This window comes from Scyliorhinus torazame, chromosome 13, assembly GCF_047496885.1.
Source record: "Scyliorhinus torazame isolate Kashiwa2021f chromosome 13, sScyTor2.1, whole genome shotgun sequence".
Lineage (NCBI taxonomy): Eukaryota > Metazoa > Chordata > Chondrichthyes > Carcharhiniformes > Scyliorhinidae > Scyliorhinus > Scyliorhinus torazame.
In genome coordinates, this window is record NC_092719.1 from 131,319,525 (window position 1) to 131,344,883 (window position 25,359).

At 53.0% G+C, this 25,359-nt stretch overlaps 1 protein-coding gene across 1 annotated transcript in view; it reads left to right on the forward strand.

Moving 5' to 3' along the window:
- Positions 1 to 25,359, forward strand: part of LOC140388280 (F-actin-capping protein subunit alpha-2-like) — a 100,225-nt gene that overhangs the window by 25,687 nt on the left and 49,179 nt on the right. The window contains exons 5-7 of the mRNA XM_072472162.1: positions 20,370 to 20,576; positions 21,769 to 21,848; positions 23,796 to 23,874. Coding sequence (XP_072328263.1) covers positions 20,370 to 20,576; positions 21,769 to 21,848; positions 23,796 to 23,874 — 366 coding nt within the window. The remainder of the gene's footprint in view (positions 1 to 20,369; positions 20,577 to 21,768; positions 21,849 to 23,795; positions 23,875 to 25,359) is intronic.

Consider the following 25,359-nt stretch of genomic DNA (forward strand, 5'->3'; position numbering starts at 1 on the left):
ACGCCGAACGAGTTAGAGGATTTTGCACACCTGTGCGCCTAGCAGAGAGTCCTTTGAGGAGTCCACGATTTCGAATGGTAGTGTGGCTTTACGTGATCTGTGTGTCACATAGAGCTGGCACGACCCCGTGGCGGGGATGACGTTGCCATTATAGTCAACGAGTTGACAGTTGGATGGCAGAATAGGTGGTTTAACCTTCAGGGTCTGGAATGCTGACCATACGAGGAGATTGGTGGAGGCACCAGTGTCCAGGCGGAATCTGATCTGGGATCGGTTGACCATCAGGGTGGCACACCACTCGTCGTCCGGATCAATGCTGTGCACTGACAGCGGCTGGTGCATTCGACTCGGGAACAGCTTGTTCTTGTTGATGACAGCAATGCGGAAGGGCCCCCTGTCCTCAGTGTCATTGGTCTGTGTGACGTCGGGATCGGACTCGGTGAGCGTGGGTTGAATTGCCCGAACGTTTCTGCGAGGCTGGTTAAATGGGTACGAGTTGGCAGGGTGAGCTGCTCGACAGCAGGCAGCGTAGTTGTCCAACCAAGGCGTAGGAATTGTCGCGCTTTGGCAGGACATTGCCTCTTTAAATGGGCGGAGCCACAGTTGCCACACGTTGTGACATCAGTGCGTTTGTTGCGCCACTGTGCATGCGCGGTGTGGTCTTGTGTCGTGCGCGCCTGCGCATCGCATTCCTCTGCGTCAGCGTCCCCTCTTTTGGCGCGTACAAGCGCGGGAGTCCTCGGAAAGCGCGCGAAATGGCTGGCCTCCTCCAGGCCGCGGCCCGGGAGGTACCAGATAGTCTGGGCCCACTCCGCCTCGTGGGGCCCGTGCCGTGCCGTTTCGGCCGCCTGGATGTGTGAATACCGGCTGGTGGCGTTCTCATGGCGGACGCAGATCTCGACGGCAGTCGCCAGGGTGAGTTGCTTGACCCGAAGGAGCTGCTGGCGCAGGGTGTCCGACATGACTCCGAAAACTATCTGGTCGCGTATCATGGAGTCAGAGGTGGTCCCATAGCCGCAGGACTGCGCGAGGATGCGGAGGTGTGTTAAGTAAGACTGGAAAGGTTCGTCCTTACCTTGCAGGCGCTGCTGGAATAGGTACCTTTCGAAGCTCTCGTTTACTTCAACGCTGAAGTGTCCGTCGTACTTCAGGAGCACCGTCTTGTATTTGGTTTTGTCCTCGCCGTCCGCAAATGTAAGGGAGTTAAAGATGTGGTTGGCGTGTTGCCCCACCGTGGAGAGAAGAAGGGCAATCTTCCTGGTGTCCGATGCATTCTCCCTGACTGTGGCCTCGAGGAAGAGTTGGAAGCGCTGTTTGAACAGTTTCCAATTGACCCCGAGATTGCCAGCGATTCGGAGTGGCAGCGGCGGGTTGATGTTCTCCATGGTGCAGGACGGCGGATTGCTGATGCGTTGCAGGTAGGTCTCAAGGCGCTGGCTTGCGTCCACTTCTGGTATCATGTTGTGTTGGGTGTTCTGGTGTACAAACAATCCAACACGGCTGGAGATGGTGTAACTCAATTTTATTTACTACTTAACTATAGCAGCACACTGCTAACTTGGGTACGTGCATTACCAGATAATCTGTGGACCCTGTCCTATTACTATCTGGGTGAGGCACTCAGCACATGGTGAATGTCTGAGTGGCAGGCTCTGAGCTCGGTACTCTGAGCTGGCTGCTGCCGGAATCAGTGGGAACTGTAGTGTCCCCTGTTTTTATAGTGCGAGTGCTCTCACTGGTGATTGGCTGCGATGTTGTGTGTGTGTTGGTTGGTCCTACTGCATGTCCATCAGTGTGTGTGTGATTGCACCATGATATGCTTATCTAAATATCATGACAAGCCCTGATTGAAATTAGCTCCCCCCTGACCACTGCCTTCAGTGCCTCCCAGACCACACTCACCGACACCTCCCCATTATCATTGGCCTCCATATATCTCTGGCTGCACCCCCGAACCCGCCCACAAAAATCCTCGTCCGCCAGCTGTCCCACATCCATTCACCACAACGGGCGCTGGCCCCTCTCCTCCCCCACCTCCAGCTCCACCCATTGCGGGGCGTGATCCGAAATCGCAATGGCCGAATACTCCGCCCCATCCACTCTCGGTATCAGTGCCCTGCTTACCACAAAAAAGTCTATTCACGAGTAGGCCTTGTGCACATGGGAGAAGAAGAACTCCCTCGCCCTTGGCCTGGCAAACCTCCACGGATCCACTCCCCCCGTCTGATCCATAAACCCCGTCAGGACCTTGGCCGCGGCCGGCCTCTTACCCGACCTCGACCTCGACCGATCTAGTGCCAGGTCCAGTACCGTGTTGAAGTCCCCCCCCCCCCCCAATTATCATACTACCTGCCTCCAGATCCGGGATCTGACTCAACATCCGCTTCATGAACCCTGCATCGTCCCAGTTTGGGGCATACACATTCACCAGCACTACCCGGGCCCCCTGCGGCCTGCCACTCACCATCACATATCGACCCCCTTTATTGCCACAATACCCACCGCCTCAAATGCCACCCGCTTACTCACCAGGATTGCGACCCCCCCCTGTTTTTCGCGTCCAGCCCAGAATGAAAAACCTGGCCCACCCATCCCTTCCTCAGCCTGATCTGATCCGCGATCTTCAGGTGCGTCTCCTGTAACATGGCCACGTCTGCCTTTAGCCCCTTCAAGTGCGCAAGGTAATCAGCCGGATTGGGGGACAACCCCCCCCCCCAACCCCCCCCCCCCCGACTAGCCATCTCCTTTTTTAGGCCAGCCACGAGCCCGCGCCTCCTGCACTCTCCAGCCCCCCCCCCCAGGCGGAGGCTCCCCGCCCCGACTCTCCCTCTTACCTTTAACTCCCCCTCAGTCAGCACAGCAGCAACCCAGTTCCCCCCCCCCCCAACTCCCCCCTCCCCCGGCCAAACAACTGCTTAACCCCCCTGCTTCCCACATTGCACTCCCGTAAGTCAGCTGACTCCTGCTGACCCCGGCCGTTCCCGCTTCTGTCTCCGATCCCCCTATTGGATTCCCTCTCGAAGTCTCCAGCCCTCTCCCCACTAAAGTGTGGCGGCCAAAGTCCCCCCCTCTACTCCCCCTATAAACCGATGTAGACATCAAGCCAGTACCGCCACCCCCCCCCCCCCCCCTCGGGCCCCGCCCTCCTCTTTTCGTGGGAAAAAGCCTGGCCTGGGCCGACCCCGCCCCCTTTGGCGTAGCTCCTTCCACCTGCAGCCTCACCCCAATCCCCGAAGGCCCAGGGCCACAGGCCCACACAACCCCAAGAAAACGCGGGGGACAAGCCCCCCCAAACAAGCACCCAGAAAGAAAAAACATCGCCGCCTCCCACTCCCCAGCATCCCCCATAATATACTACAAACCATTAATTTGAGTCCAGCTTCTCATTTTTGATAAAGGTCCACGCCTCATCCGGCGTATCAAAATAGTGGTGACGGTCCTGATACGTGACCCACAGCCGCGCCGGCTGTAACAGCCTAAACTTCACCCCCTTTCCATGGAGAACCGCCTTGGCCCGGTTGAACGCTGCCCGCCTCTTGGCCAGCTCTGCACTCCAGTCCTGATAGATGCGGATTTCGGCATTCTCCCACCTACTGCTCCGCTCCTTCTTCGCCAATCGCTGGACACACTCCCTGTCAGTGAAGCGGTGGAACCTCACCACCACGGCCCTCGGCGGCACATTCGCCCTCGGCCCCATCCAGCTCCAGGGGCCTTGGGAAGGTTCCCGCGCCCATTAGCGTACTCAGCATCATAGCCACATACGCCCCAGCATCCGATCCCTCCACGCCATCAGGGAGACCCAGAATCTGCAGGTTCTTCCTCCTCGACCTATTCTCCAGGTCCTCGAACTTCTCCTGCCATTTTTTATGCAGCGCCTCGTGCGCTTCCACTTTGACAGCCAAGCCCAGGATCTCATCCTCATTATCAGAGGTCTTCTCCTTTATCGCCTTCCCCTGCATCTTCTGGGTCTCCACCAACCTTTCAATCGACACCTTCATAGGGGCCAACATCTCCGCCTTCAATTCCGCAAAGCAGCTTCTCAAAAACTCCTGCTGCTCCCGAGACCGCCCGCCCGCTGCCATCTTACTTTTTCGCGCCCGTTCTCCTCTCTTCTCTAGTGCCACTTTTTTGACTGCTCCGCTGCTGGTCCACTCCATACAGTGCTGGGGGAACCTCACTGCCTCCTTCCCACACCGGGAATCGTCGTCCAAGTGCCGCTGGAGCTCCTTAAAAGGGCCCAAAAGTCCGTTCTCGGCGTGAGCTGCCGACCGTGTGACCTACCCAGGCATAGCCGCAACCGGAAGCCCCTCCTGTGGCTTTGAGACATAGAGGAGCAGGTGCATGTGCCACGGGACAGGGCATCTGGGGCTGGTTTAGCAGAGGGCTAAATCACTGGCTTTGAAAGCAGACCAAGGCAGGCCAGCAGCACGGTTCAATTCTTGTACCAACCTCCCCGAACAGATGCCGGAATGTGGCGTCTAGGGGCTTTTCACAGTAACTTCATTGAAGCCTACTCGTGACAATAAGCGATTTTCACTTTTCATTTCAGGTAGCTCCTTCCGACTCTGTCAAAGGCCTTTTCTGCGTCCAGGGAGATGATCACCTCTGGTGTTCTCTTCCCGGGGGAAGATCCAACATCCAACTCCAAAATCGTTTTTTTCTGCACCTTCACCTCCCTTTCCAGGCCTTCGATGGTCTGCTGCATTTTGTGCGTCGTCTCCTTCAGCTTGGAGCTCCGACCAGAGCGCCTCCTTCATGCTGGTTGCTGCATCCTGCTGACTCTCCGCTGCTTGGTCCGCCATCGTTTTCCGTTTCAGGCTCGCCTGTACCTCCGTCTCGTTTTGTGGGGCCGCCTGCCTGCGCGTCCGTCGCTCATGCACCTTACCCTCGCTGCTGCTGCTGCTTGCGTCTCGCTGTCCTTTCGCCTTGGTGTTTTTCTTTCCTCCAGCCTGTCATAATATACATCAGTACATTATGGTGCAATCACATACACACACTGATGGACATGCAGTAGGACAAACCAGCATACATAACACCGCAGCCAATCACCAGTGAGAGCACAAGCACTATAAAGACAGGGGACAGGAGAGTTCCCGCTGATTCTAGCAGCAGCCAGCTCAGAGCACAGAGCTCACAGCCTGCAACACAGACATTCACCATGTGCTGAGTGCCTCACCATATCTAGTGATAGGAAAGGGTCCACAGTTAAGCTGGTATTGCTTATACCCACGGTTACAGTATGTTAGCATAGTTGAACAGTTAATAAAATAGCGTCACACCACTTCCAGTATTGTTGGCTTGTTTGTGAACCAGAACACCCAACACGACATGGTACAAGGAGTGGCCACAATCTAGCACTTGTGAGACCTACCTGCAACTTCTCAGCATTCCGGCATCTGACAGCATGGAGCACATCAACCCGCCGCTGCCGCTCTGCATCGCTGGCAATCTCGGGGTAAATTGGAAGATACTTAAACAGCGCTTCCAGCTCTTCCTCGAGGCCACGGACAGGGAGAATGCATCAGACGCCAGGAAGATAGCCCTTCTTCTCTCCATGGCTGGGAAACATGCCATCCACATCTTTAACTCCCTGACATTTGCGGACGACGAGGACAACACCAAGTACAAGACGGTGCTCCTCAAATTCGACACACACTACAGTGTTGAAGTCAACGAAAGCTTTGAAAGGTACCTGTTCCAGCAGCGCTTGCTGGGTAAGGACAAGCCTTTCCAATCCTATTTAACACACCTCCGCATCCTCGCGCAATCCTGCGGCTACGGGCCCACCTCCGACTCCGTGATACGCGACCAGATTGTTTTTGGGGTTCATGTCGGACACCCTGCGTCAGCAGCTCCTTAAAGTTAAGCAAATAACCCTAGCGACTGCCATCGAGACCTGTGTCCTGCATGAGAATGCCACCAGCCGGTACTCCTACATACAGGCAGCTGAAGCGGCGCGGCAAGGGCCCCAGGAGGCGGAACGGGTCCAAACGATCGAACACCTCCCGGGCTGCAGTCTGGAGAAGGGCGACCATTTTGCGTGCTTTCCGAGGCCTCCCGCGCTTGTACGCGCCAAACGAGGGGATGGTGACGTGCAGGAATGCCTGCGCTGTGGCAGGCTTGGCCACTATGCTGCCTGCTGTCGAGCAGCCCAGTCTGCCAACTCACAACAATTTAACGAGCCTCGCAGGAATGTTTGGGCAATCCAACCCACCTCCACCGAGTCCGATCCTGACTTCTTGGAGACCAGTGACACCGAGGACAGGGAGTCTTTTCGAGTCGCTGCCATAACCAAGAACAGGCTGTCCCCGAATCGAAAGCACCAGCCGCTGTTGGTGCACAGCATTGATCCGGACGACGAGTGGTGTGTCACCCTGACTGTCAACCGATCCCAGATCAGATTCCGTCTGGACACTGGTGCTTCCGCCAATCTCCTTGCATGGTCAGCATTTCAAACCCTGGGGGTCAAACCAACAATTCTTCCATCCAATTGCCAACTGGTCGACTATAATGGTGACGTCAACCCCGCCACCGGGTCATGCCAACTCGAGGTGACGCACAACTTGCGAAAAGTCACCCTACCCTTCGAGATCGTGGGCTCCTCAAAGGACTCCCTGCTAGGCGCACAGGCGTGCAAGCTCCTCAACCTCGTGCAGCGCGTACATTCCCTCTCTCCAGAGGACACGTCTGACTTCCAAGATGCGGACTTCTGGGCACAACTAAGTGCCATCATCTCTCAACACCGAGATGTCTTCGAAGGCATGGGCACACTTCCCTACACATACAAAATCCTGCTCAAACAGGACGCCACGCCTGTGGTTCATGCACCTCGCAGAGTCCCAGCACCCCTCAAGGACCGCCTCAAGCAGCAGCTGCAGGACCTCCAGGACCAAGGAGTGCTTTCCAGAGTGATGTAACCAACCGACTGGGCCAGTTCCATGGTGTGCGTCAAGAAGCCTTCCGGCGAGCTCCGGATCTGTATCGACCCGAAGGATTTAAATCGTAACATCATGCGGGAGCATTACCCTATCCCCAAGCGTGAGGAGATCACGTGCGAGATGGCTCGAGCCAACATATTCACCAAGCTGGATGCATCAAAGGGCTTCTGGCAGATTCAATTGGACAAGTCCAGCAGAAAGCTGTGTACTTTCAACACCCCATTTGGCAGGTACTGCTACAATAGAATGCCATTTGGAATCATATCAGCATCTGAAGTGTTCCACCGCATCATGGAGCAGATGATGGAGGGCATCAAGGGTGTGCGTGTCTATGTGGACGACATCATTATCTGGTCCACCACCCCGCAGGAGCATATCAGTCGCCTCCATCGCGTTTTTAAGCGAATACGGGACCAAGGCCTGCACCTCAACAGAGCCAAATGTTCTTTCGGCCAGACCGAACTCAAGTTTTTAGGAGACCCCATCTCCCGGTGTGCGGCCGGATACGGACAAGGTGGCAGCCATCACGGCCATGCAGAAGCCGGCGGATAAGAAGGTGGTGCTCTGGTTCTTAGGAATGGTCAACTTCCTAGGAAAGTTCATCCCTAACCTCGCTTCCCACACCACGGCTCTCCGCAACCTGGGTAGGAAGACGACGGACTTCCAGTGGCTTCCCGCCCACCAGCGTGAATGGGAGGAGCTCAAGGTCAAGCTGACCACCGCCCCGGTATTGGCATTTTTCGATCCTGCAAGGGAGGCGAAAATATCAACGGACGCTAGCCAATCTGGCATAGGGGCGGTGCTCCTGCAACGACATGACGCCTTGTCATGGGCCCCTGTTACCTATGCATCACGGGCCATGACCCCCACAGAGCAGCGCTATGCGCAAATCGAGAAGGAGTGCCTAGGCCTGTTGACCGGTGTTGACAAGTTCCATGACTATGTGTATGGCCTTCCCCAGTTCACTGTGGAGACCGACCATTGCCCGCTGGTCGGCATCATCCAAAAATACCTCAATGACATGACCCCTCGCCTACAACGCATTCTGCTCAAGCGATTTCCAGCTCGTGTACACATCGGGTAAGGACCTGATCATAGCCGACGCTCTGTCCAGGGCAGTCACCATTCTGTCCGACCCAGAGGGGTTCGTTTGCCAAGTTGACGCCCATGTGGCCTTCACGGCCGCCAATCTGCCGGCCACGGATGAACGCCTAACCCACATTCGTCGTGAGACTGCGGCTGACCCCCTGCTACAACGTGTGATGCGCCACATGACTGACGGATGGCTCAAGGGACAATGCCCGCAGTTCTATAATATTCGAGACAATCTGGCAGTCGTTGATGGCGTCCTCCTGAAGCTGGACCGCATTGTGATCCCACACAGCATGCATCGCCTGGTTTTAGAGCAGCTGCACGAGGGCCATCTCGGCATAGAGAAGTGCCGACGGAGGGCCCGAGAGGCTGTCTACTGGCCTGGCATAAATGAGGACATTGCCAACACTGTGCTCAATTGGCCCACCTGTCAGCGGTTCCAGCCGGCTCAACCACGGGAGACCCTTCAGCCCCATCAGTTGGTCATGTCCCCTTGGTCTAAGGTAGGCGTGGACCTGTTCCATGCGCTCGGCAGGGACTATGTTCTCATAGTTGATTATTTTTCTGGTCTGCGACTGCTGTGGTTCTTCGGCTGGTGGCTCCCCGCTCATTCCTGGTTCGTCTGCCTGATGGCTCCATTCGCCGCCGCAATCGGCGTGCCCTTCGTCTGGTTCCACGCTCGCTACGCGATCCTCCACCGGTGCCACGCCCTCCTGTTGTCCCCGATCTGGACTTTGTAGAGCTTCTGGATACTCTGCTTCCTCCTCACTTGGCCGTGGCCCGGCCCGATCCTCAGCCGGTGGCTCCTGACCTACCCTTGAGGCGGTCAACCCGAATTCGTTGCCCACCCCAGAGACTTGATTTATGAGCCTTACAATGTTGGACTCAATGCTTTGTTCTTTCATCCTGTTTCAGCATTTCACTAGTTTGTTTATAGCATTCGTTATTAGTTTTGTTGTTGGTGTAACACCTTGTTTTTCTTTTCTCTGCACCAGGCACCTTCCCGTGTATATAGACTAACCTCATGTACATAGTTATGTAAATACTGCACACACATGGTCAGATACACTCATTACACGTTATTTATTCTCACATAAGCACATGTTCTTTGTAAAAATGGGGGATGTCATAATATACATCAGTACATTATGGTGCAATCACATACACACACTGATGGACATGCAGTAGGACAAACCAGCATACATAACACCGCAGCCTATCACCAGTGAGAGCACAAGCACTATAAAGACAGGGGACAGGAGAGTTCCTGCTGATTCTAGCAGCAGCCAGCTCAGAGCACAGAGCTCACAGCCTGCAACACAGACATTCACCATGTGCTGAGTGCCTCACCATAGCTAGTGATAGGAAAGGGTCCACAGTTAAGCTGGTATTGCTGATACCCACGGTTACAGTATGTTAGCATAGTTGAACAGTTAAAATAGCGTTACACCACTTCAAACATTGTTGGCTTGTTTGTGAACCAGAACACCCAACACGACACAGCCCTCTGTCTGTCTGTCTTTCTTTCCCCGCTGTTGTTCCTTACCCTGAGGTTGCTCTCTCTTCCCCCGCTCCTCTGCTCTCGCTGGATCAGTCTCGGGCTTCGGGTTTCCCTTTTTTTGTTGATGGGAGGGGGGTGGGGCGGTGGGGGGGGTTGTGATTGGTTCCCTTCCTCCTTTCCTTCTGTGGTGGTATGTATTAGGGGTAGTACAGTACCCAGTGATGCCGAGAGGCTATTGCTGGACAGACACTGGGTCCTGATTGGATCTGCCACCTGCTGGCTCCACCCAGTAAGGCGGAATATAAGAACCCGGGTTCTCCCAGCAGCCGCATTCTGTAACCGAGCAGCTGGGGAACAAGTCTGCGTAATAAAGCCTTTGATTGACTTCATCGCCTCGTGAGTGATTGATTGTGCTACAATTTATTACGCAGACTTAAAAGACTATGGAGCTCCGGATCGCCCCGGAGTGTCTGCGAATCAGCCCCCATGCAGCAAACTCAGCGGCCACGTTTAAACACTGGCTAGCGTGCTTTGAGGGATACCTCCAAACGGCCCCCGGCAGACCTACAGAAGACCAGAAAATGCAGGTCCTGCATTCCAGGGTGAGCCCGGAGAACTACACGCTCATCAAAGATGCGGAGGATTTCCCAACAGCGCTCACCATGCTGAGAGGGATCTACATTCGGCCCGTAAACCAAGTCTACGCACGCCACCAACTCGCAAAGCCCCGGAGAATCGCTGGACGAGTTCTACAGCGCGCTGCTAATATTGGGAAGGAGCTACAACTGCCCACCGGTGACGGCTAACGAACATACGGAACTCCTAATCAGGGATGCTTTTGTAGTAGGTATGGCCTCATCCCAAATTCAGCGACTGCTGGAGAGAGACTCACTAGGGCTCACGGAGGCACGGGCTCTTGCGGCCTCCCTCGATGTGGCCTCGCAGAATGCCCGCGACCGCGCGGCAGCCCCTTGGGCCCCGTGGACCCCCGCCCGCGACCGATTCCCCGGCACCCCCCGTCCCCCCGCAAGCCTGCGCGGCCAGAGCACCAGACCACCCGGGGCGGCCCCACTGCTATTTTTGCGGGCAGTCAAAACACCCCCGGCAGCGCTGCCCGGCCTGCTCGGCCATTTGTAAAAGTTGCAGCAAGAAGGGGCACTATTCAGCGGTGTGCCAGTCCCGGGGGGTCGCCGCAATCTCCGGGGGAGAACTGGGACCACAGACTCATCCCCCCCCCCCCCCAACGATCCATGTGCGGCCAACGGGCGCCGCCATTTTGGGTCCCGGACTCCATGCGGGGGGGGTGGGGATGGGCGCCGCCATCTTGTGACCCTCCGACCACTTGCGATTCATGGACGCGGCCATTTTGTCCACCCCTGACCGCGTGCGATCCGTGGACGCCGCCATCTTGGCTGACAGCCAAGGACCCCATCATGGATGGCTCCACGGGGCCTGAAGAAAATGCCCCGATGCAACAACCGCGACTGGCTTCGGTGACCCTGGACCAGTCGCGGCCCCGGACGCTCCAAACGGCAACGACGACGGTGCTGGTTAACGGGTACGAAATGCCATGTCTGATCGACTCTGGGAGCACGGAAAGTTTTATCCATCCGGATACGGTAAGACGCTGTTTTCTTTCAATCCATTCGAGTACCCAAAAGATTTTTCTGGCAGCAGGATCCCATTCCGTAGAAATCAAAGGGTTCTGCATCGCAAACCTAACGGTGCAGGGGAGAGACTTTAAGAATTAACGACTTGATGTCCTCCCCTACCTCTGCGCTCCCACTCTCCTGGGGTTAGATTTTCAATGTAACTTTCAGAGTTTAACGTTCCAATTCGGCGGCCCTATACCCCCACTCACAATCTGCAGCCTCGCAACCCTCAAGGTTGAACCGCCTTCCTTGTTTGCGAACCTCACCCCGGATTGCAAACCTGTCGCCACAAGGAGCAGACGGTACAGCGCCCAGGACCGAACATTTATCCGGTCTGAAGTCCAGCGGCTGCTGAAGGAAGGCATAATCCAGGCCAGCAATAGTCCCTGGAGAGCTCAGGTGGTAGTTGTAAAGACCGGGGAGAAGCAGAGGATGGTCGTAGACTATAGTCAAACTATCAATAGGTACACGCAGCTAGATGCGTACCCTCTCCCCCGCATATCCAACATGGTCAATCGGATTGCACAGTACAAGGTCTTTTCCACCGTGGACCTTAAGTCCGCATACCATCAGCTCCTCATCCGCCCAACCGACCGCAAGTACACTGCCTTCAAAGCAGACGGGCGGCTCTACCACTTTTTATGGGTTCCATTTGGCGTCACTAACGGAGTCTCGGTCTTCCAACGGGAGATGGACCGAATGGTTGACCAGCACAGTTTGTGGGCCACGTTCCTGTACCTCGACAACGTAACCATCTGTGGCCATGACCAGCAGGACCACGACGCCAACCTCCGCAAATTTCTCCAGACCGCTATCGCCTGAACCTCACCTACAACAGGGAAAAATGCGTGTTTAGCACCGACCGTATAGCCATCCTTGGCTACGTAGTGCGTAATGGAGTGATAGGCCCCGACCCTGAACGCATGCGCCCCCTAATGGAGTTCCCCCTCCCTCACTGCTCCAAAGCCCTGAAACGCTGCCTGGGCTTCTTCTCTTATTAAGCCCAGTGGGTCCCCCACTACGCGGACAAAGCCTGCCCGCTAATTCAGTCCACTACCTTTCCCCTGTCGACAGAGGCCCGCCAGGCCTTCATCCGCATCAAAGCGGATATCGCAAAGGCCACGATGCACGCAATCGACGAGTCCCTCCCCTTCCAAGTCGAGAGCGACACATCCGACGTAGCTCTGGCAGCCACTCTCAATCAAGCGGGCAGACCCGTGGCCTTTTTCTCCCGTACCCTCCACGCTTCAGAAATCCGCCACTCCTCAGTAGAAAAGGAAGCCCAAGCCATAGTGGAAGCTGTGCGACATTGGAGGCATTACCTGGCCGGTAGGAGATTCACTCTCCTCACTGACCAACGGTTGGTAGCCTTTATGTTCGATAATGCACAGCGGGGCAAGATCAAGAACGACAACATCTTGCGGTGGAGGATCAAACTCTCCACCTATAACTATGAGATCTTGTATCGTCCTGGAAAGCTGAACGAGCCATCCGATGCCCTATCCCGCGGCATAGGTGCCAACGCACAAGTGGACCGTCTCCAAGCCCTCCACGAGGACCTCTGCCACCTGGGGGTCACTCGGTTCTACCACTTTGTGAAGACCCGCAACCTCCCCTACTCCGTTGAGGAGGTCCGAACAGCCACCAGGAACTGCCAAATCTGCGCAGAGTGCAAGCCGCATTTTTTCAGGCCAGATAGAGCGCACCTGATAAAGGCTTCCCGTCCCTTTGAGCGCCTCAGTCTGGACTTCAAAGGCCCCCTCCCCTCCACCGACCGCAACACGTACTTCCTAAATGTGGTGGACAAATACTCCCGTTTCCCTTTCGCCATCCCCTGCCCTGACATGACCGTGGCCACAGTCATTAAAGCCCTCTGCACCATCGTTACACTGTTCGGTTTCCCCGCATACATCCATAGCGAGAGGGGGTCCTCCTTCATGAGCGACGAACTGCGTCAATTCCTGCTCAGCAAGGGCATTGCCTCGAGCAGGACGACCAGTTACAACCCCCGGGGTAACGGTCAGGTAAAGAGGGAGAACGGTACGGTCTGGAAGACCGTCCTACTGGCCCTGCGGTCCAGAAGTCTCCCAGTTTCCCGTTGGCAGGATGTCCTCCCGGATGCCCTCCACTCCATCCGATCGCTGCTGTGTACCACAACTAATCAAACGCCTCACGAGCGCCTCCTTGTCTTCCCTAGGAAGTCCTCCTCCGGAACGTCACTTCCGACCTGGCTGGCAGCCCCAGGACCCATCTTGCTTCGAAAGCATGTGCGGGCGCACAAATCAGACCCGTTGGTCGAGAGGGTTCATCTTCTCCATGCAAACCCTCAATACGCCTACGTGGCATACCCCGACGGCCGACAGGATACGGTCTCTGCGGGACCTGCCGCCCGCCGGAGCTCCCCACACCCCCCCAACACCAATCATCCCCTGCCTCCCGCCAGCGCTTCCTTCCCGGGTGGATCGGTCCTCCTCCCGTGCCCGCCCAGGAATAGTGAAACAGGAACAAACATCGCGACGCTCCCAGTGCCCGAGCCAGCGCCTGCACCACCACCACAGGAGCTGAGACGATCGGCAAGGACGACTCATTGAATCTGCGTGACAAAGCAAGATCTGTAAATAATTCAGTAGCCCAGTAAAAGCGGCATTGTAAATAGTTAACCGTTGATATTGACGCATAGCCACTGTGTTAATGGAATCCTAGTACCGACCTTGTAAACCCCTACCACCATGCGACCCACCACCCCGCCGGGTTCTTTTTTAAAAAGGGGTGAATGTGGTGGTATGTGTTAGGGATAGTACGGTACCCAGTGATGCCGAGAGGCTATTGGTGGACAGACACTGGGTCCTGATTGGATCTGTCGCCTGCTGGCTCCACCCAGTAAGGCGGAGTATAAGAACCCGGGTTCTCCCAGCAGCCGCATTCTGTAACCGAACTGCTGGGGAACAAGTCTGCGTAATAAAGCCTTCGACTGACTTCATCTCTTCTCGCCTTGTGAGTGATTGATTGTGCTACACCTTCCTTTCTCTCTTTCATTTTTTCTTTATTTATTTCTTTAATTTTATTTTTCCCCCTTCTCCTTTTTTTCCCCCCTTCCTTCTCACTTCTCAGGAGAGTTTGGGAGAGACGTTTCCTGGTACAGACAGGCGGCCCTCTTTGTCTCGCCGCTCACCATGTGGTCGCCGCCGGTCGCAGGCTTGTGCTCTTAGGCGCTAGTTCTGTTCGGGGATGCGGCTCTCCTCAGCCGCTTCTGAACCTCCGGTTCCTCTCGCACTTTAAAAAAAAAAAATTCCCTGGCTCCTCTCGCACACTTATTTCTCCCACGGGCCTCAGCATACCGTCGGTCCGATCCCTTGTTCGTACCTTCGGGTGAGCGCTGCGTGGGTTCTTTCTTAAAACAAGATTAAGAAAATACCCCTGTGACTAAACAAACAAAAAAAACCCTGAAAGTTTAGTCCTTTAGCGGGAGCTGCCCCGTGCATGTCTTCCCCTAGAGCTCTACTGGCAACTCCTGGGTCATAATTTTTAACCAGCCATTGTTGGTTTGATATTCTCCACAAAATGGCAAAATAACATTTTGTCATGAAAAATCAGTTGGTTTAAAACCTTTACCAGTGCCGGGATTCCCTGCAAATATTTACAAATAGTGTACATTCTTAGGGAACCATAACAAGCATTAATTAATTCCCAAGCACGTCCTTAGAAATATTAACCAAGGTCTTTCTACAACTTTCAATTAATTCACAGAGAACTCCTTGCAACTGAAAGTCGCCAAAGACCACAGGTTGCTCTCTCCCCTTTTGAGTGGGAGCTGACTGGTGGCGATTTAACCTGAGGGTCACAAAACCTTAGGCGAGGGGCAAGGGGTAAGGCTGAGAAGGCGGTGGCTTTATGGATTATCTCAGCCGGTATGGGATTTGAACCTGTCCTGTTGGCGACGATTCGCATCATGAACCAGCAGTCTGGCTGATGCACGATCAATGACCACTAAAACGAGGTTATAGTCCAACTGAAGGCTAGAATAAGCTAGATGTTTCCCCCAGCAGCTCAGGTACAGAATGAAGGCTGCTGGGGCGGCACGGGCTCTTATACCCCCGCATAGCAGGGCGGAGCTACAATACAGCTTGACCAATAGGAAGCATACAATTTCTACCAATGGTGTTCCAGCATTACCAGGTACCGTAATACCTCTACTACCACATTCAGCCCCTGTTAAAAAAGAGTCCGGCGGGGGTGGTGGCCTGATACTACAAACATGACAACGTGGTAGAATTAGTTATGGAGGTACCGTAATACCTCCGTACAGCGTTTTGTAATTGTTTACAAATCTAGTAACTATTTACTATTTACAATTTAAAATGAAGCAATCAGTCGATCGGGGGCCCTCGTCGTCTTCTGTGATCTTCGGAGCTTCGGTGGTGATTCCGGTGGAGGCTCGGGCGTCTGTAACTACGGGTGCGTGTCCTCAATCTCTGTGGCAGCTTTGCCACCGCTAGATGACGCTGGTGGGGAAAACGGTTGACCTGGGAAGGGAGCGCTTGCGGGGTGCGTCGGTGGGTGGGGGAGCCTAGCCGGGGCCGGAGGAAGGACCGATCCACCTGTAAGGTGCCCTGGTGGAGAGGAGGGTGGGACTGGTGGCTGGGGTGTGCGTGGGACTCCGGCGGGCGGCAGGTCTCGTAGGGAGACCATATCTTGTCGGCCGTCGGGGTACTCCACATAGGCGTACTGGGGGTTAGCGTGGAGAAGATGGACCCTCTCGACCAACGGGTCTGACTTGTGTGCCCGCACGTGTTTTTCGAGCAGTATGGGTCCGGGAGCTGCCAGCCAGGTCGGGAGCGAGGTCCCAGAGGAGGACTTCCTGGGGTAGAAAAGGAGATGTTCGTGAGGTGTCTGGTTGGTTGTGGTACAAAGCAGTGACCAGATGGAGTGGAGGGCATTCGGGAGGACTTCCTGCCAACGGGAGACTGGGAGATTCCTGGACTGTAGGGCTAGTAGGACGGTCTTCCAGACCGTTCCGTTCTCCCTCTCTACCTGTCCATTACCCCAGGGGTTGTAACTGGTCGTCCTGCTCGAGGCGATGCCCTTGCTGAGCAGGAATTGACGCAGTTCGTCGCTCATAAAGGAGGACTCCCTATCACTATGTATGTAGGCGGGGAACCCGAACAGCAAAGATGCTATGGAGGGCCTTGATGATGGTGGTTGCGGTCATGTTGGGGCAGGGGATGGCGAATGGGAACCGGGAGTACCCGTCAATCATGTTCAGGAAGTACGTGTTGCGGTCGGTGGAGGGGAGGGGGCCTTTGAAGTCCATACTGAGGCGCTCAAAGGGATGGGAAGCCTTTATCAGGTGCGCCCTCTCTGGCCGGTGGAAGTGCGGTTTGCACTCCGCGCAGATTTGGCAGTCCCTGGTGGCTGTCCTGATCTCCTCGATGGAGTAGGGCAGGTTGCGGGTCTTGATAAAGTGGAAAAAGTGAGTGACCCCCGGGTGGCAGAGGTCCTCATGGAGGGCTCGGAAGCGGTTCGCTTGTGCGGTGGCACATGTGCCGCGGGACAGGGCATCAGGAGGCTCGTTTAGCTTCCTGGGACGATACAAGATCTCGTAGTTGTAGGTGGAGAGTTCGATCCTCCACCGCAAGATCTTATCGTTTTTTATCTTGCCCTGCTGTGCATTATCGAACATGAAAGCAACCGACCGTTGGTCAGTGAGGAGAGTGAATCTCCTGCCGGCCAGGTAATGCCTCCAATGTCGCACAGCTTCTACTATGGCCTGGGCCTCCTTTTCGACTGAGGTGTGTCGGATTTCGGAAGCATGGAGAGTACGTGAGAAGAAGGTCACGGGCGTGCCCGCTTGGTTGAGGGTGGCCGCCAAAATACGTCAGATGCGTCGCTCTCGACCTGGAAGGGGAGGGACTCGTCGATGGTGTGCATCATGGCCTTTGCAATGTCTGCTTTGAAGGCCTGGCGGGCCTCTATCGACAAAGGAAAAACTGTGGATTGGATCAGGGGACGGGCCTTGTCCACATAGTTGGGGACCCACTGGGCGTAGTAACTGAAAAACCCTAGGCATCGCTTCAGGGCCTTGGCGCAGTGAGGGAGGGGGAGCTCCATAAGGGGGCGCATGCGTCCTGGGACGGGCCCTATAACTCCATTTCGCACTACGTAGCCGAGGATGGCTAGGCGGTCGGTGCTAAACAAGCATTTATCCTTGTTGTAAACCGTACACCGTACCGGTCAACCATTTGGTCCATCTCGCGCTGGAAGACCGAGACCCCGTTGGTGACACCGAAGGGAACCCTTAAGAAAGTGATAGAGCCGCCCATCTGCCTCGAAGGCAGTGTATTTGCGGTCACTAGTGCGGATAGGGAGCTGGTGATAGGCGGACTTGAGATCCACCGTGGAGAAAACCTTATACTGCGCGATCCTGTTCACCAGGTCGGATATGCGGGGGAGAGGGTATGCGTCCAGCTGCGTAAACCTGTTGATGGTCTGACTGTAGTCGATGACCATCCTATGCTTCTCCCCGGTCTTTACCACCACTACTTGAGCTCTCCAGGGACTGTTGCTAGCTTCAGTGACTCCTTCCCTCAGTAGCCTTTGGACCTCTGACCTAATAAAGATCCGGTCCTGGGCATTGTAGCGTCTGCTCCTGGTGGCGACGGGTTTGCAATCCGGGGTGAGGTTCGCAAACAGGGAAGGCGAATCGACCTTAAGTGTTGCGAGGCCGCAGACAGTGAGGGGGGGTATAGCGCCACCGAATTTGAAAGTTAGACTTTGGAGATTACACTGGAAGTCTAAACCTAAGAGTGTGGCCGCGCAGAGGTAGGGAAGGACGTAGAGCCCGTAATTTTTAAACTCTCTTCCCTGGACTGTGAGGTTGGCTACACATAACCCCTTTATCTCATCTGAGTGGGAAATGAAAATGAAATGAAAATCGCTTATTGTCACAAGTAGGCTTCAAATGAAGTTACTGTGAAACGCCCCTAGTCGCCACATTCTGTTCGGGGAGGCTGTTACGGGAATTGAACCGTGCTGCTGGCCTGCCTTGGTCTGCTTTCAAAGCCAGCGATTTAGCCCTGTGCTAAACAGCCCTGAGACCGCGGCAACCGCACGGGCCTGGCATACCACCACAAAATGGCCCTTTTTACCACATCCCTTGCAGGTGGATGCATGGGCCGGGCAGCGCTGGCGGGGGTGCTTGGCCTGCCCGCAAAAGTTGCAGCGGGGCCCCCTGGGGTTGCCAGGCCGCCTTGCAGCACAAGCCTGTGGGGGGATGGGGGATGTCTCGGGGTCGGCTGCGGAGGGGTTCCACGCTGCCCACGGGGCTACCGCGCGGTCGGGAACGTAAGCGCGCGCGTTTCTGGAGGCCACATCTAGGGAGCCTGCAAGGGCCCGTGCCTCCCTTTTCCAGCAATCGCTGGCGGATTTGGGAGGACAGCATACCTGCCACGAAAGCGTCCCGGACCAAGAGTTCAGTGTGTTCGCTCGCCGAAACTTGCGGGCAGCTGCAGTTTCTCCCCAACACCAGGAGTGCACGGTAGAATTCTTCCAGCAATTCCCCAGGGATTTGTCGCCTCGTCGCTAGCAAATGTCGGGCGTAGACCTGGTTTACCGGGCGAATATAATGTCCTTTTAGTAGCTCTATTGCCGCATCAAAGTCTTCCGCTTCCTCGATGAGGGTGTAAATCTCCGGGCTCGCCCTCGAGTGCAGGACGTTCATTTTCTGTTCTCCCATGGGTGTGTTTTCGGCCGTCCCGAGATAACCTTTAAAACACCCAGCCAGTGCTTGAAGATTGCCGCTGAGTTCGCCGCGTGGGGATTGAGTTGCAGACACTCCGGCTTGATTCGGAGCTCCGTCCTTTTAAATCTAGCTTATTGAATTGATGCATGATCAATAAACCACTAAAGCGAGGTAGTCCAACTGAAGGCTTTACTAAGCTAGATGTTTCCCCCAGCAGCTCAGGTACACAATGAAGGCCGCTGGGGCTGCACGGTCTCTTATACCCCGCCTAGCAAGGCAGAGCTACCATACAGCTTGACCAATAGGAAGCATACAATTTCTACCAATGGTGTTCCAGCATTACCAGGTACTGTAATACCTCTACTACCACACTGGCCAACTGAGTTAGCCAATCCTCCTCCCTTGCAAATATTAACACACTCAGGGACTTCTGTTACAATTAACACATCCAATGCACGTATGAACAAATTCTCAGAGACCCCTACAAATATGAACACGTTATGAACACCCAAGGTTCCCCATTTAACTATTAATACACCACAAACGCATTCCCTGAAAATCTCACCTCTCTCCCAATGGCCCGTTGCAAATAGAACATAACATTGAACATACAGTGCAGAAGGAGGCCATTCGGCCTATCGAGTCTGCACCAACCCACTTAAGCCCTCACTTCCACCCTATCCCCGTAACCCAATAACCCTTCCTAACCTTTTTGGACACTAAGGGCAATTTATCATGGCCAATCCACCTAACCTGCACATCTTTGGACTGTGGGAGGAAACCGGAGCACCCGAAGGAAACCCACGCAGACTCGGGGAGAACGTGCAGACTCCTCACAGACAGTGACCCAGCAGGGAATCGTACCTGGGACCCTGGCCCTGTTAAGCCACAGTGCTATCCACTTGTGCTACCGTGCTGCCCGAAATATTAAGACATTCCTGAACTTCATTTACAAATTTAATGTGAGAAATCCTAAAAATAATAGTTCTTTCATTGCAGAAAAATATTTTTAATTAAAATACAACAACATAGATTAGATATTGATACATCAAAATTCTATAAGATTTCTCAAAATTATGTCATTCGAATCTCATCAGAGGTCTAGGACATAAACCTCGCACAATCAGTAAGTACTTGGATCACCTTTCAAATCATCTAGATTGACCATTGCTGTACTTTAGTACTTTAATGTATCTTATCTGAAGAAAACTGATAGGATGTTATGGGCTCAAATGGCGTCAGTCGACAGAGCTGTTTTTGAGGTATGAGTGTTTTACAAGCAGTTAGTTTTTATTGATGTTCCAGAAGAACAAATCTACATCATTTTTAAATAATTCATCTGAAATGGGAACAAGTTATTGACATTCAAAAATAGGTAAACAAGTCAAATACCTTATGATTCTGGAAAATCAGTTGTTCGGTAAACTCATGATCTGTTTATTCTTTAGGTGCTAATCACCGAACACGGCGACCTTGGGAACGGCTACTTTCTGGATCCAGTGCAGAATGTTTCATTTAAGTTTGACCACTTGAACAAAAATGTTTCTGAAATTCAGCCATATGCATTAGAGACTTCTCTGGAGAGCTGGAGGAGAGCTGTAGAAAGTGCGCTCACTAGTTACGTGAAGAAGCACTATCCGGATGGAAACTGCTCTGTAAGTGGCCTCCAGAAATGACACTGTTCCCATTACCAGACCCCGATGTATGTCTGTGTGAGCATAGCCTGGAAAACCATGCTATGTGACCTCAAGAAATTATGAAACCAGCAAGGAAGGTAGCAATACTCAGGCTATAGCCTAAAGAAAAATAAAGAGTTGCATTGTAACACTTTTCATGACCACCAGATGTCTCAAAGCCAATGAAGCGGTATTGAAATGTTGCCACTGATTCAATGTAGGAAATGCAGCAGCTAAGTTGCACTCCCACAAACAGCTAGATAATCTCTTTTCTGTGATGTTCATTCAAAATAGTGCCACGGGATCTTTTACATCTATTCAAGCAGACAGCTGGGGGCTCAGTTTAATGTTTTGTCCAAAAGGCAGCAAGCACCTTCAACAGTGCAGTGTTCCCTCAGTACTGCACTTGTGTATCATAGTGTCAGCTTTGTTTTTTGTGCTCAAGGCCTGGAGGGGACTTGAACATGGAACCCTGTGATTCCGGAAGTTTGCTACCAAGTGAGCCGTGGCTGACATGCCTGGTTAAGATATAGGAAATCACAGAAAAATCTCCTAATTCAGCATCACAAAACCTGGACATACCTCCCCAGTCCATGGAGAACAATCACTAGATAGTAATCAGATAGTGTGCTCTATGCAATGTTCGTGACCATATCAAAATTGAAAAATTAATAATTTATCATAATCACTAGATCCTTCTCTCTTCATCCTTTTCTGTCGATTTTTAATCTCATCACAAGGTGCTAGATCCTCGTTGAGGTATATTTCCACCCTACTTCGCATAAGTAGCTATTCCTCATATGTTAGCAGAGGCAGAGTGTGTGTGAGGGTAGGGGGAGGTGTAGAGCTAGAGGGAAGACAGCAGAATCGAGTCCAATAATATCCTCGCCCAATATCAGCACACAAGCACTTCCAACAGGAGGGAAAACGCTGTCTGATCTTCACCTCTCTAACTGGAAGCACTCAGGACAATGTTACTATCACCCAGCTGAGATTATCTAAATCAGCACTGAGTGAACCGGGGGAGTCCTTATTGACATGGTTCAACAAACAATTTCCTCATGCCACTGAGCTTTCAAGAGAGAGTCCTTCTACGTCAATTATTGTTTCCTATTACTCCTGAAATCTCTTGCACTAATTTCTGCAGAATTTCTGGCATTTTCTTTGGCAGGTATATGGAAAAACATATGGCAATCAGAAAGTCATCACTGCCTGCATTGAATCTCACAAATATCAGCGAAATGAATTTTGGTAAGTTATATTCATGTAATCCGCTTAATTTCTCTCAATTCTATATAATCTTTTTGACAGAGACTAAAAGTAATTCAAACAACATTGTTGGGTAATCAGTTAGACATCTCTAGTCCTTGTTGCCTCTTTGCCTCTCCTGATGCCATCAATTTTCTGTTGTGGTACATTACTTCTGCTGAGAATGTCCCAGGTACCCTGTCCGACTCGCACATGAGCCAATGCTGAGATGCTCAAAGGGCTGCTCTACCTTCTGGGCGTCGCAGCGCAGATTGCATAACTGCACAAGCACAACACCCAACAAAGATTACTTGAGGAAAATACTTGCGGATCACCAGCACCAAGAAGTGCATAATTTAACATTTTAGGCCATCTTAGAATTAAAGGGGAGGAGCCACCATACCTTGCATCTGACAGGAGTGGGAACTATGGTTCCTTTTTGACATGTTAGCTTTTGTGCAGAAATAGCAGAAGTTGTAAGTATGTTGAAACAATCTTTCATTAAATATTAAGATACACTCGCAAGGGATGAATTCCACCACTGTTGGGTGGAATATTCCCTTGGTACTGAGAATGCAAGTGTGTCACATGCACACAAGGTCTCTTCAAATGGAACAGGCCACCAAAAAGAAAATCCAAGGTTAAATTATTGGCTCCATCCTACCAAAGATATTTATTGAACCTAACATGCCCACTTGAGAAGATTAAGTACAGCTTCTTTTGTTAAAGTGGTATCCTTCTGCTTTAACCGATTAATGCAGAACACGGTTCCTAAATGTCCTGGTGTGAGCATATTGCACTGTATACCTGTTCCCGCACAACATAAAACCGATTTAGTATCATTGGGCAACAGACTACCTGGCAATTTTCTTCACCTACTCGAGGTAAAATCTGCATGTTTTCAGTGCACAGTCTCTTGTTCAACAGCACAGACTGCACCTGGAGGGGTTAAAAATCTCACCCTGACTACCATGAGGTGGACGATGGAAGTTTGGGTGGGTTTGATTTGAGATGGCAGCCTTTCATCTCTGTTTTCAGGGAACTGGTTACCATCAGCTGTTGGGGGGGGGGGGGGGGGGGTGGGTGTTGTCTTTGTCTTTTTAGTTGGGTTAAGGTTTTGTTTTGTTTATGGGGGGGTGCATTTTGGGAATAATATGGGGTTGGGATTGGTTGTGTTGTGTTCTCTGGAATCTTCATGGTATCGTGCTTGGTTGTAACTCTGCTATCTAAGGTTCCCAGGAAACTGAAAACATGGGAAGATGACAAAGCAGAAAATAACTAGTCGATTTGCCATCCTGTCAATTAAGTCTAGAGATCAGTTAGCAGTTAATTGCAGATTGGGAGGTATTTATGAATTCCAGCTCCAGGTTGGGAATCAACATAAAATTATGTTGTTTTTCATACTTCTAACACAACAAAGTATGATGGACTCATTATATTTTAAAAGATTATCCCACGCTCTGACTAAGAACAGAGTAAGAGTTGAATTAGTTCAGCCAAGCATCCCCTCCCAACTTATTTTTCATCCCTGTCACTATTTAAAAAAAACAAATTTAGAGTACCCCAATTCATTTCTTTCCAATTAAGGGGCAATTTAGCGTGGCCAATCCACTTACCCTGCACATCTTGGGTTGTGGGGGCGAAACCCACGCAGACATGGGGAGAATGTGCAAACTCCACACGGACAGTTACCCAGAGCCGGGATCAAACCTGGGACTTCGGCGACGTGAGGCAGCAGTGCTAACCACTGTGCCACCGTGCTGCCCTATCCCTGTCACTATTAATAAGTATGTTCAATTCACTGTCAAGTACACTGGGGATACTGCAGTTACAGTTCCCTGAGGGAGCATGCTCAAAATCGGTCTCTCAGTACATTGTAATCACTTCCTTGCCTCCTTAGTGTTTAACCGATTAACTATAAAATGTTTCTGTTAATTATTTTGTTTTTAGGAATGGCTTTTGGAAATCCGAATGGAAACTTGTGCTCTGCCCACTAAATGCTGAAGTCTTAGGGACAATTAAGGTGCAGGTAAGTAAATGCTCAGCACTGGGTTTTTGTTCAGGGGACATTGTGCAAACAGTTGCTATTTGGGACGAGTAATCAAATGGCGCCACTTCCCATCCAAACAAACAGAAACATCTCACAGATTCAAACCTGAATTACTGTCGTTGTTGCTCTCAGTATATGATAGGATAGAATTAACTTATGAGGGGAGTGACTCATACAATTGATGCCTTGCAAATATCAATAAATATGTAATACATCACATACCATAACTTTTAAACCTATACTCTTCGAACTACAGCTTCAGCGAGTGGAAGCAACAGTACCCAGGTAGGAAGTGTTGATCAGAAAGAACCCTGGGCAGGATTCTCCGATTTTGAGACTAAGTGCTGACGCCGGCGTGGAAACCGTTGTGTTTTACGACAGCAAAAATGGCGCAACAGCTGCACCGATTCATCAACTCTAAATGGGCGAGCACCATCGCCACATGGAATACAACCGGTTCCAAACGAAATGGCGCAGGATTCGTCGGGTCCATGATTGTTGCACATGAGGCGCACACGCCGCAGCCGCACTTAAACGATCCTTCCCACACACACCGTCCCAGTCAACAAGATGGCTGGAAGGAGAACAATGCCATGGTTCAGGGACGTTGAGCTGGAGACCCTCCTGGTCGCCTTGGAGGAGAGGCGGATGACCCTTTACCCAAGCCCGGGTGGAAGGTCGTCAGGCACCGCCGTTCGTCGTGGGTGGGTGCAGGCAGCAGATGTGGTCAGCACCATGGATAACGTGGTCCGGACTGTCTTACAGTGCAGCAAGAAACTCCACAACCTCCTCAGGGTGGCCAGGGTGAGTAGTCAGCACTGTGCCCCTGGCACTAACCCTGCCCTCACCCCACACACATGTAACCATACCCGCGCCCCCCGGATTGGCCAAACCCCACCCTGTCCCACATGCCAGCACCCATGCAAGTCTACTGGGTGCCCTGGTCACTGATGCCATCACCTATCTAACCCCTGGGCTGCATGCGTCGGACACTGTCGCTGTATGTGTTTGCCCCTCCCCCCAGGATAAGCCCGCGCACAACCGCCGGGAGCTGGAGAGGACTGGAGGGGGACCACCAGACCTGCGGCACCTCACCGTGCCCAGGTCGGCGGCCCGCAGGAAAGGGAGATCGTTGACGCGGAGGTCGGCAGCGGGCGAGCAAGTGAGACCCTGCTTAGTTGCGGATCCCCATGACACATGTGTGCGCACCCCCCCCCTCACCCCACCCCCTCCAGCCCACACCCCGCTCACCAACTCCAACCCTACCCCCCATGGCCCCCACCCGCTTGCTGTCTAACCACACAAGTCGTCTTGTGCCTTACAGGAACTGCCGGAGATGGGCCCAGTCCATCGGTGGCCCCCTGCCCCCAGCCAGTGTCAGACCGGTGCCCCCCAGACGGCCGAGCACTGACGGGGAGAACAGCCTGAATATCAGCCCTCTGCCCGAGACTAAGGAGACCCTGG